Source organism: Hyla sarda, chromosome 6 (assembly GCF_029499605.1).
Source record: "Hyla sarda isolate aHylSar1 chromosome 6, aHylSar1.hap1, whole genome shotgun sequence".
In the NCBI taxonomy this organism is placed as follows: Eukaryota; Metazoa; Chordata; class Amphibia; order Anura; family Hylidae; genus Hyla; species Hyla sarda.
The window spans coordinates 138,792,439-138,805,517 of record NC_079194.1 but is presented as its reverse complement, the minus strand read 5'-3'; the positions used below and the strand labels follow the sequence as shown (position 1 = coordinate 138,805,517).

Here is a 13,079-nt window from a genome sequence, read left to right as displayed (position 1 = left end):
TCTATTGGGGGACACAGGACCATGGGTATATGCTGCTTGCCACTAGGAGGCTGACACTAGGCAAAAAAAAAAAAAAAAAAAAAAAAAAAAAAAAGAAGAGGGCTGGCTCCTCCCGGCAGGATATACCCGCCTCCTGGCTCTGAGCAACTCCGTTTTAGTCCCAAAGCAGAGGCGCAAGGCACGAGACCACCTCATAGGCCCCCCGTGCTGCGCGCGCTCATAGGTGATAGGAGGAAGGAGCACGTGCTAAAAACAGAGAGGTCGAGAAGTAGAGAGGGGTGGGGCTAGGAGAAGGGCCGGAAAACTATACCGGCGTGGGAGTGGGCGGAGCCAAGTACAGGCCAGAACCGCGGGCTCAATTAATGACCTGCAAGAGACTGTGGCGCTCGCGGCGCTGTGTGAGGCGCCGGCAGAGCGGGCGGAGAGGCCCGTCGCCCGGGCGCTCGTCCCCCCTCGGGGCTTGTGCCGCCCGGGACAAGTAAAAGACCGGCCCGCAGTAAGGAGCAGCGCGGCGTGCGCACCAACAGGAACCCCCTGTCGAACCGGACACCGGAAGGTAAAAGACTGCGGCCGTGCTGAAAGGGAAACCTGTAAGGCGCACGGCCGCAGTGTTAACCCCGAAGGGCTAAGTTAACCCCGCTTCAGCCGATGCAGGGGGAATATTAACCCCCAATATGCAAGTTAACCCCCCCCGCGAGAGAGAGGATAACCCCTCTGCTGCCACCATCTTCCACCCGATTAGAGAACCCCCCCTCCGGCCGGATTGGCCCGGTTACTGCCCCCTCTGACCCCACAGCCATGGGAATAGAGACCCCCCAGTCCATGGGGAAAAAAGGTAGGGGAAGGGGGGGGTGAGGAAATATTAACCCCCAATATACTTACCATGAGGGACCTCCTTACCCAGGCGTCTTCGACCAGCTAGTGCCACCTGCCTTTAGCCGCCATGGAGAACAGGGGCGAATGGGGGACCCGGACCATAGGTACACCACCAGGTGCTGGCTGCTGGCGAGGAGGGGTTAACGGCCCATCCATGATGCACTGTGCCCCTAGCTCGCATGTGGGCAGGGGGGGGGGGGGGTCAGGCAGCGCCATGCTCCTGTCGCTCCATGCTAGATAAAGCAAAAAAGGGAGAGAAAGTCTAAACTGAACCTGATACTAGGAAAAAGACTGAAAAAATAAGAGCAGGTCTGGAGAGCTCCAGAGCTGCGTCTAGCCTTCGACACTAAGATAAAAACTGAGTTGCTCAGAGCCAGAAGGCAGGTATATCCTGCCGGGAGGAGCCAGCCCTCGTTTTTGTTTTTTTGCCTAGTGTCAGCCTCCTAGTGGCAAGCAGCATATACCCATGGTCCTGTGTCCCCCAATGAAGCGCTCGAAAAAATAAAATAAATAAAATAAGGGAGCGGACTGGCAAAAAGGAGCGGCTGACCTGGGAACTGGAGGCTCCCGAGTAACCAGCAGGTTCTATACCTTAGGGGAAGCCACCCCAACATCCGCAAAACACTCCGGGAGATGTACTTTTATGTTGAGACAAGAATAAGAGTGGTACAGAAAGACCGCCCCACAAAGGGATCGCGGAGAAGTCTGGGCAGGCTCACCACACATGCTCGAGACCACAACCATCAGTAAAGCCCGAAGAATCAGGAGGGACAGACTAGAAAATAAGGCACGCCACAGCAGTCTGGGAGAGTGCCCAAGAAAAGGAGACTAACCGGTCTTGGACCCAGTGGTGCGATTGGACCACAGTACTCTGAAGCAACATCTTGTCAGGACGGGAACTGAAAGGGAGACAGAGGGAACGCAGCTGGGACCCCCAGGTCATGGGCACTTGATGATTACCCAGAAAACTGTTGTGTCAACCTAGCGCAACTGACCTTGACAAAGGGAAGGATGAACACACTCCGTCAAGGAGACTGCGCAAGGGAAAGAGGAGAGCAACGGCAGAACCAACAGATGGAGGCCAAACTGGCTGTCGCTGAGTCATACATGAATTCATAAACTCCTCCAGCAGAGGAGAGAGCCCAGGCAGCATGAGCAGCAGAAGATAACCAAGAAACAGGGGAGTGCAAGGCCGCAAGAGTGGACAGAGCACACAGGCAAAGCCGGCGAACGTTCTTCTGATTGCGTTCAGCAAACCAAGGACCCCACCCTGTGTGTGTGTGTGTGGGGGGGGGGGGGGGGGAGGATTGGGGGGAGAGATGGCTCCAGCTTGGTAGTAAAAAATGCTCTGCGAAATAGACCCCCTCACTGGAGGGAAAAAAACAGGGGCAGTCGAGATGGAAAACACAGGCACAGACCGTTCCATGCCCCTGATCACTGTACTCACTGAGGAAGAGTGATAGCCAAAGCGCGCCAGGTACTGTAGGACTCTGCAAACACTGCCTGTAGTGAAGCAAACACAGCCCTACGGCATGGGTTAAAGAACTGGGTGAACAAAGCAACCCTAGGAATCCAGTGACAACCAACCGAGGCATGGAGGAGCTATCTGTAGCACCAGAGGGATCAGAGCCCTGGACACTGGTGCTGGGTAAAGAAACAAAAATGTGAGCATGAATGCAAGTAAAAAGCATACGTATCAACATACAACCTGGGGAGGTACGCCCCATTGAGGCAAAACCCTGGACCCCGCGGAAAAAGGCCTAAAGCTGTGGTAACAGGCATTCTAACCACAGTCTAAGGCAGTAGAGCAGACAACTGAGGCACCCTGCATAGGAAAAAAAAAAAAAAAAGCCTGGAGGCATGGGGGGGGTGACCTGTGGAAACAACACCACAGGAACGCCCGAGGTACACCCCACCGAAGGAGGGGAGGTGGGAACTATAAGGGTAGAGTGTCTGTAGCATATGTAGGGACACGAGACGGCTACCTCACAATAGTAGTGAGGTACCAAGACCACGAGGAAAAAAAAAAAAAAAACACATAGCAAAAAGTCAGACTGTATGGAAAAAAGGAGATTTATGCTTACCGTAAAATCTCTCTCTCGAAGGATCCATTGGGGGACACAGACCATGGGTGTATGCTGCTGTCACTAGGAGGCTTGACACTATGGCAACAAGAAAAGTCGGCTCCTCCCAGCAGGGTATACCCGCCCACAGGCACCTGAGGTAATCAGTTTTAGTCCCAGAGCAATAGGAGAAGACAGACAGGTCAAGAGAAAACTAGAAACTGTCAGAGCAATCAGAATAAAAGGCAACTGAACACACCTTCGGACAGATAACTGAAATAGGAACACCAGAAAAAAGGGTGGGAGCTGTGTCCCCCAATGGATCCTTCGAGAAAGATTTTTTTTATGCTTACTGTAAAATCTATCGGCTCCATCGGGGGACACAGACCATAGGACGTACATAAGCCGTCCCTTGGGTGGGTAAGGAATCAGACAGGTGGACGGTGGGACCATCGCCGTCTGCAACATCTTACAGCCCAGAGTAGCATCAACTGATGCGAAGGTATGAATCTGGTAGCACCTTGAGAAAGAGTGCAAAGACGACCACGCGGACGCCTTACAGAATTGCAAGGCTGAAGCCACGTAGCGGAGGGCCCAGGATGCCCCGAAAAATGGGTGGAATGAGCGAAAACCCTGAAGGGAGGGATCTTCCCCTTGCAGCGGTAAGCTCCCAAAATGGTTGCCTTGTCCAACGACCACAACAGGTTGAGGAACAAACGCTTCAAGGGATGAGAAAGGGCCGGACAAAGGACGGTAGGACGATGTTCTCATTGAGATGAAAAAGCCAAAACCATATCAGGTACGAAGGACTGACCTGGACGGAAAACAAAACAACTTGTCCTGGTATATAACCAGGAAGGGAGAACGGCAGCCTCCTAACAGGGAAGAGCAATAAGGAACGCCACCTTCCGGGGAAGGAGGCGAAGAGAAATGTCCCGGAGAGGTTCAAAAGGGGGGCCTTGCAGGGCATCTAAGACCAAGTGCAAGTCCCAAGGGAAAAAAGGGGACTGACTGGCTTGTGCCACTCCCTGAACTAGGTTCGGACATTATAATTGAACGCCAGAGAACGTTGAAAAAGAATGGAAACTGCCGAACCTTTGACCCCTAAGGGAGCTGAAAGCCAACCACGACCGCAGAAAAAGGCTGAGTTTCACTCCAATAGAAATAGGACCGCCAGGTATGGTGGTAAATCTTTGCAGAGGAAGGCTTGTGAGCCCTCAGCATGGTGCGAACCACTTGGGAAGAGAAACCGCGGGTCCTCAGAACCGCTGTCTCAACCGCCACCCCGTCAAAAGCAGAGACGGCAAATAGGGGTGGCACAGGAGACCTGATATAGGAGGTCTGGACGATAGGGAAGGTGCAGCGGTAAGTAGTTCAGGAGCCTGACCATAACTACGTACCACGCCCGCCGGGGCCAGTCTGGGCCACGAGAATGGCGGGAATGCCCTCTGCTGTGAGTTTGCTCAGGACCCCGAAAAGAGAGGAAGGGGAGGAAACAGATAAGGTAGGGCAAAGCCCGACCAAGAGAGAGGAACGCTTGGTTGTGGTGTGACGTGCAGAGGTCCACGCCTGGAGCGCCCCAGAGGTTGCAGATCACTGCAAACATCTCCGGATGTAGGGACCACTCGCCTTGGACGGCTGAGAAAGACCATATCCCAGAGATGCTCGGCATGAAGAGCGCCGAGATGGCCGGAAACCTGAGTTCCGCCCAGAAGGGAATTTCCCAAGAAGCAAGTAAAGAAAGGATTGCCCTAGGCTCCAACATGTTAAAGGGGAAAAGGGCTTCTCGAGGGACCAAGGCCCCAGATCGGCCGGTCCTTGAAAACACCTCCCCAGCCCGACAGACTGGCAGGGAGGGGCAGGAATGAGCGCCCCCCGAAAAGTCAGGGGGGAAACAAAGCCACCATAGAAGGGACCGACAAGACTGTCGAGAGAGAACGATCTTGCGGTCGAGAGACAATGGAGACCTGTTTTACCAGAAGAGGACCACCAGTTGAAGAGGTCTGTGATGAAACTGGGCAAATGGCACGGCTGCCGCTAACCGACATCCATGCAAAAGCGAATGGAAACTGGAGCAGGGTGCCGATAGTATCCCCATCTTCCTGGGAGACTGGGGAGACTGAAGAACCATGGATTGAATTCCTGTCGCACTGCACAGGGTCCATTGGACATGTCGGGTCACTTCTTCAGACACTTTGTGCTAGCAATGGGGTACCGAAACTCCAGCCGCTGATGCGGCAACCATGTGATGAACCAGCCGGAATAGGAAAATACGTAAGTCTTCCTTACTGGTATCGGGTCCATTCTGTGTCCACTCAGGGTCAGTCCCTCGGAAGCCTCTCACTAAAAGTGGGGATCCGAAACTCCAGCCAGGGATGCGGCAGGCATGTGATTGGTTCCCAGTGGTGGAAGAAACCCTGCAGCTACTAGTCAGGCTGATTGCATGCACTCTTCACTAGCACTCCTTGATGGGTGACTGGTGGCGAGACCACTACAGATTTCCTACTACCCTCCCAGGAATAAAGGGGACGCAAGGTGGACTTGTTCAGGCATGGGACAGCCAAAGAAGGCTTAGGCATGAAAGGAGGGACGACCCGGAAGGGCCCCCAGCTTCTGCCAGGAATGCATATGCACCAGCAGGGGCACCCCACTGGCATCAAGATCCGGAGGGAGAGACGGGAATTCGGCCACAGGAGCGGCAAACATGGCATGGAACCCAGGGTAGGGGAAAATCAGTCACTGAATGTATCCCCAGGATTTCCCAAAGGATCGAGAAAGCATCGTCAACGACCCACCACAGCGATTCAACCTGTAGGCATGCCTCAAGAGGCATAAACTAAACTAGTTTTGTCATACTAGGCACCACATAGGAGACACAAACCAAAACGGCCCCCAGAACGAAGAATACATTTAACATATGGTCCCCAGACAGGAAACCTAGCAGATCTAAAGCAGAATAAAACAGAAAACAGACCAAAGGTTGTAATAGCTGTTGGTCGCCACCTGGGGGGAGCACACTAGAAGGAACTGAAAGTCAGGGGCTGAAAGATCTATCGGCCACAGAAGGCGCTAAACACTGTCAAAAGGCCTGAGAGACCAGAGTCAGCAGGGATGCGATGTATCTGCGCCGCACAAGCCCCTGAGTGCTAGCCATAGTAGAGTCACATTTCCCTACTGCAGGGACACTAACAGATATGGACAATGTAGCCACTGGAGTGGCGATGTCTCAGACCAGGGCGCAATAGGAGCACCTGTACGCTGCAGCATACACTCCAAGATTAGGGGGAGGCAGAAAGCTAACCCGCGCTGCGAGGGAGAAGGTGGGTGGAGATAACCACTTGGCAGGGAGCATAATGGCAACGGAGAAACACGGGGCACTCCAATGAAAATCGCTGCTGGCGGCTTAAGTTAAGGCAGGCTGCTGCGTTATGGAGCCGACATCGGCTCCCTTACAGTCCGTCCGCAAGTTAGTGAGCGCGCTCTCAGCTCGTTTGACCCTGCGGATGAGAGTAAAAAGTGATATGGAGAGTCTATAGAAGGCCCCCGCCCGACAATAAAATGAACGCTTCCAATAAACGCCCTTGCCCCATTACGCGAGTGATTCAAAACATGTAGAGTGGGGTTGTTCCCCTCATTAATAGAGCCCATAACCCATGAAAAAGTAGAGTTAATCCTTGAGCGCCAGGGAGGTTTAGAGGCCATATATTTACCTCAACCTAGACATACCTTGAAATCTTCAGTCTCCAACCAGCTTATGGCCATGCATACCAGGCCAAGATAGCAGGGAAAGCAGGGGCAAGTGGGGGACCCGGACCCAGGGTACAACCTATAGGTGCTAGCCGTTGGCGAACAATACATACTTTATGCCTGTGCACCTTCATCGCATATGGGGGAACAGGAAGCACCATGCTCCTGAACCCTGAAAGAGAGAAAAGAGGGGGGGGGGGGGGGGGGAATTTATTTTTATTTTTTTAAGTACTGGGTCTGGGGAGCTCCCAGGCATGTGTCTTGCCTCCTACTGACACTAGCTAAAACTGATTACCTCACTTCCAGTTGGCGGGTATTCCCTGCCAGGGAGGAGACGACTTTTTCCTAGTGTCAGTGCCTCTTAGTAGCTAGAGCATATACCCATCAGTAAGTGTCCCCCCCCCCCCCAATGAACAATGTCCGAGAAATACAAATTAAAGTAGAAAAACACTATTTTAGTGATGCATTGTCTCAGGTCGTTCAGATCGTGTGACTGAGTGGCAACAAAACAGAAAGAAGTTGCAGGATATTATATCTGGTGATCATGAAGGACAGCGCAACATTACATTATAGTTGATTTGGGCATGGCCCATCCGTTCTCTTTGATTCAAGTATTGGCAAGCATCCAAATGGAAACAATTTACCAATAGTGGGCTGGCCTCCACAATTGTTAGATTTAACACCATTCATTCAACTTTCTGTGGGGCTACATCAAGGACTCTGTATCTGTCCCGACAAGGGATCTGAATAACCAGAAACAACGAATCACTGCAACAGTGGAGTCCATATCTAAGCATATTCTGAATAGAACATGACTGCTGCTTAGACATCTGCTGTATCACTAATAGAAATCACACTGAATGTAGTGTATAGATAAAACTTTGATGGTGTGTCTCTTTGTATAAAAATAATTTGTGTCATGTTCTCTTAGATATAAATTCTCAGGCTATAATTTTGCACCATTCTTAATCACCCTGTATATTCCTCCCTGTTCCTATATTTAACCTCCAGTCATGTACAGACTCATAATACAGCATCCATAAGAATGGATATTACATACTGAATCTCCTATGATACATATTTTATATATCTTGTATAAATATATAAGAATTGGCATCCTCAATTACACTACAGAAATATTCTATGAAAGCATTGTTTCCTGGGAATAGAGTCTAAATATGACATGTGGTGGTACATGGAGCACCTATCACTCACACAGTTGTGGGGACTGTGCAGGCTTTATTACCATATGAACAAGGCTTAAAGGGTTCTCTGGTTTAGATAACCTTTTAGTAAGTGGAGCCTTTAAACAAATAGCTGAACGACTAAAGGATGTGATGTTAATCATGTAATCAATTATAGAAAATAAATAGTCAGTCAGAAAGTTTGGGCTGTAGGTAAAGACTGATCACTATCTAGTAATATTGGCGCAAACCCCTAGGCAGCTGCGAAGCGGAGGAGAGTCCTTTATAATTATTATGCCCTCTGTCTCTAAATATTTCCTAATGCAATAATTTTCCACTGTACAACCCCTTTAGGTACATACAGTGGCTACTGTTCTTCTGTACTGGCTACAAAATAAAATAGCTGTACACTATTATACTGGTAGAGCTCAGCGAGCATCCAAATATGTACCATGCAAAGAGAAGGAATGCAAAAAAGCAGTCAGAAGGAACGCACAGGAACAAAATGCACCAAATGAAAACGCAAACATGAAGGCACAAAAAGCAGGCTTTTCCTGGACATGCCCATGCTTAGTGACCACTGGTGGTTTATCTCAGCTATATGGCTGAGCATATCACTAGTGGCTAAAACTGGCTATACACAAGATTAAGATTGGCCAGAATGAAGTTGATCCATTGTTCATCAGATCATTCGTACAAAATATCCCACCAGCAACAAGCCAGAACATGCTTGTTATATGAGAGGTGGTGTAATGTGCTTGTATAAAGTGGGGAATACTTATCCAAGCTCTGCTAGTGATGCATAGACCTCTAGTTGTAGTCAACAATGGACAAAAAGTAACATGTCAACATGACAGATGCCACTATCAGCAGACAGACGTCAACTTTTAAAAGGATGACAGAAATTGTCAAAATCAGCCATTTCAGCCAACTTACCTTAAGTGGCCAGTTACAGGCTATAAAGTCTGACATTGGCTCTGTGATATTAAAAGCATCGCCAAAGGGTGCTGTGCTATACATAGAATGGAAAGGCGCAGTATAAGAAGTTGAGGCACAAAATGGTAGCCCCAGCGGCACCATGTTCACTTAAAAGTGAATGGTTCCACTGGACTAACTTTTTCCTGCATTCAGAGACAGTGATGATTTCTCCCTGTGCAGAAAACTTTATATTACCCAAGAGGACCACAACCTCTCTGCTCTTGGTAAGGTTAAGTATCGAAAAAAAGTAAAAAAAAAATAAAAAAATAAAAATAAAAGGACGCCGCAGCAACAGAGTCATGTTTCATCACCATCAGCAGAACAACCTCTGTATACTTTGCTATGACCTCGCTGAGGATGTGATCATGAGATTTAAACAGACTTCTGACAAAGACTTCATATACTAGATAATCTTGGTGCAAAATTTGTAGCTTTAAATACAGTAAGTGTGTCAGGTATCCGCTCATCCTGTACAGATGGTGGGGAAGGCACTATTTTTATTTATTAAATTTCCCCTTTATTATGCACTATTCAGTGCCCAGTCTTGTGGTGTTGATTGACACCTGGGCCTACCTCCATTTATCATAAACTGCAGCAATGAGGTGGGGACATTTATCTGCTGCAATTTTTAAGCTGAGAGAAGCAGAACACGGTCTGCCCATAAGCAACCTAAAGTATACAAGACATGCTGAGAATTATGAATTTTTCTGTATTTTATACTATAAAACAAATATATTCCCTGCCTCAAAAAAAAAAAAAAAAAAAACATTTTAAAACTGCACTGGATGGCAGTGACACTGTGCCATTGGCTGCCCTGGGGCTAGGGCTATGTACACACTAGTTGTATGATACTCAGATGTTCCCCTAGTGTGCCAGGAGCAGGTAAAGGCTGCATCCTACAAACTAGCGGAATGTCTGCTGGAGCTGTAGGAGACTCTCTAGGTTTTCCCTGTCTCCCCTCCTCTCCATCCTTCCAGAGCACCGCTGAACAGGTGAACAAAGTAACCTTGTTGGCTTCCATGCATCCGACGGCCTCTTCCACGAGGGAAAACTCCACGCAGACAGAGCCGAAGCTGTAACCTGGGGACAGCATGTGATACAGATGGGACTTCAGTTAGTATTAGATCAAGAAGAAGAAAAAAGAAGAAAAAAAAAAAAAAAGAAAAAAAAAAGGCATTTACTTACAGCTCCCCTCCCCCAGGAATGACATACACAGCTTTATTGTGATCCCAGTACATTCATTTACACTCACTGCCAAACAATATCTAAAATAAAAAATGTATAATATATCTTACACACACACACACACACACACCCAAAGCACAAATAAAATAGGACACCCCCCTCAGAGGAACAAGTGCAGGGAGAAAATAACATTCCTAATGGGTCTACTCCCATGCACAAATGTAACCAAGACACGGTTAATCAAGAACAAGGATTGTTAATGATGAACAAACATTCCTCCACCATAATAAGTAAGGGTCATCTAATGTTTGGACTATCTCTACAAAATCAATAAAGGAAGAAGCTGGAAAGAACAAGCATTTCTAACAGATATTTATCAAACCCTGTGCAAAGGAAAAGTGCACCAGCTGCCCATAGCAACCAATCTTACATGTTTTTGAGGCCTAAAAATGAAACAATTTGGTTGCTATGGGCAACTTTTCCTCTGCAAAGGTTTTTATAAATCTCCCCACTGAGCCCAAACTAAAGCTGCTTGAAATGGGCGTCCAATGAACTATATACAAGTCAATAAGAGCTTGCTGAAAGGAGCCTTGTCACTGCCCAACTACTGGGAGTGGAAAGCCAGACAAATGGTCATTTGATGCAATTCACTGCGATTGTTGTTGGCAGAACATCCTATGTTTACATGGGGAGATGTGCAACTGACAAAAATATGTTAGCTTTACTGTAAAGTATACAGCGTTAAAACAAAAGTTGTGTTTTTAGATTTCCCACAATAACTTTTTGGTTGTGCCATACATTTTACGGTAAAATAAAGATGCCATTACAAATTACAATTGATCGTGCAAAAAACAGCCCTCGTATGGATCTGTGGAAGGAATAATTATATCTTTTAGAAGGTGAAAAAATAAAATAAAATTTAGCTTTCCTTTGTCCTCAAGGCCAAAATGGACTGTGTCCTTAAAGGGTAGCTCCCACCAACCCTCTTTTTTTTCTGTCCCTGCCTGTTGCCCTTCTATCCCTAACCCCCTCCCTGCCTATATTTTTATAAATATTGACTAATAAATACCATTTTGTCTGCCTGGTAGTCTGCTCACTACCAGGCAGACTTCCCCAGCAGGCACCACGTCACTGACGCCTGCTGGGGGCAACTTCCGCCCTTAGTTCTAACAGGGTGCCTCCAGCTGTTCCACAACTACAACTCCCAGCATGCCCTGACATCTATTGGCTTACTGGGCATGCTGGCAGTTGTAGTGGGGAAACAACTGTAGGCACCAATTCATACCAACCCCCCCCCCCCCCTCCGGTCGCTGACGCCGGCAGCAGATGGGGAGAAGACGCAGGGACCGCGAACTCTGCGGTGTGCGGCGAGCTGCGGAGAAACAGGGAACCAATTCCGTTACCGGAGCCTGCAGAGAGAGTGCAGACTCCAACTGGGCTGAGGTACAGGCTGCGTGCCTGCTGCGGCCAGGGCGGCTGCTCCTGGACTTTACTGCGCTGGCTTCCTGCCTGTTTGATTGACAGACAGGAAGCCAGCGCGCAGTGAATGCATTTCGACTCATTGCCAGGCTGAAATGAGTCGAAATTCTGTAGTGACATCACTGCAAAATGCATTCGGCCACTAGGAGGGCGACCCCTAGTGGCCGAATTTAAAAGTGATTTTAAACTGTTTTAAAATCACTTTTTTAAATTAAACTATATTAGAGATATGTTGGAGTACTTAAGTACTACAACATATCAATGTTTTGTTTTCATGACAGTGCCCATTTAAGGGGTTAAAAAGGAGAGGAAGGAAAACAAAAACTTAAAAAATAAACTTGGTGGTGTCCTTTAAAAGGTTAAGAGCCTTTTTATTGACTTGTGCGGAAGGTTCAGCAGTGATCAGCTGATCAATGAGTGCTGGCTGATAATAGTTGGTACAGCCTTACAAGTCATTATTCTGTGGGTCAATACAATAAAAAAAATTACACACTATTATTGTACAAAAAATTAAAAAAAATAAACATGCTTTTATAAATAAAAGTAGTATGTTTAAAATTGCTGTATGTTTACGCTATGGGTAAGTCCACACAGCAGAATGTGTGTGGAATTCTGCTAAATAATTCTGCTGAAAATTCCGATGACATTTAATGCACATTATATTCAATGGGATTCCACACAGCGAAATTTTCGTGGCAGACCTGCCTTTAAATTTTGCAGAGTTGCAGGGGGAATCCCACTGAATTCAATGGGGTTTTGAATTTCAGAAGAAATCTGTGTTTTGAGCACAAAGAAATTCAGTTGAGCAGGTGAACAGAGCTCCGGTGGTCATCTTAATTCATCGGACCCCCGCAAATGTACAGTGGGTGGTCTAATGAGTGTGTATGTCCCCCGCATACTTCAGATGTCGTGATCAGTATTGATCACATCACTGAAGGGTTAATGGCAGGCATCAGCGTGTTCACTGAGGTCAGTCATCACCGGCAGGTCCCTGACCGGTGACAGCAGCCGGGACCAGCTGTCTATGAAGTGAGCACAGCTCCTGCATGCACATAGCCATGACAGGACCCAGGACATGTACATCCTGGTGCACTAAGTACCAGGCGACCAGGGCATACAGGTATGTCCTGTGTCCCCATGAGGTTAAAATACATTTTTTCCATCCACAGTGCCATTTAAGGGCTTGTTTTTTGCACAACCAATGGTACTTTGTAATGATATATTTAATTTTACCATAATATGCACAATGCAAAAAAAAAAAAATTTGTAGAGGGAAAAAAATTGCAGCTTGGGGAGACTGGAGTTTGTTTTTACACAGTGCACTTTATGGTAAGACCTCTCTTTATTCTGTGGGTCAATATAATTAAGGGATACCCATTCTTACAAGTCTGCCTGCTACTGTACTACTTTAAAAAAAGAAAACTTTGTAAAAAATAATTTAAAAAAATATAAAAAAGGATGTCAAATTGCCCTTTCACTTTCTTATTTTTTCGTATACAGTGCTGTAAGGAGAGCAAATTTTTTGCGCTGATATTTAATATCAGTACCAATTTTGCATATATATGAC

The 13,079-nt window shown here is 47.5% G+C and overlaps 1 protein-coding gene across 5 annotated transcripts in view; it reads right to left on the bottom strand.

Moving 5' to 3' along the window:
- LOC130276192 (RNA-binding protein 6-like) overlaps positions 1-13,079 on the bottom strand; it is an 82,549-nt gene that overhangs the window by 44,769 nt on the left and 24,701 nt on the right. For all 5 annotated transcript variants that reach the window (XM_056525201.1, XM_056525205.1, XM_056525206.1 and 2 more), the window contains exon 6: positions 9,855-9,928. In XM_056525201.1, the coding sequence (XP_056381176.1) occupies positions 9,855-9,928 (74 nt within the window). The remainder of the gene's footprint in view (positions 1-9,854; positions 9,929-13,079) is intronic.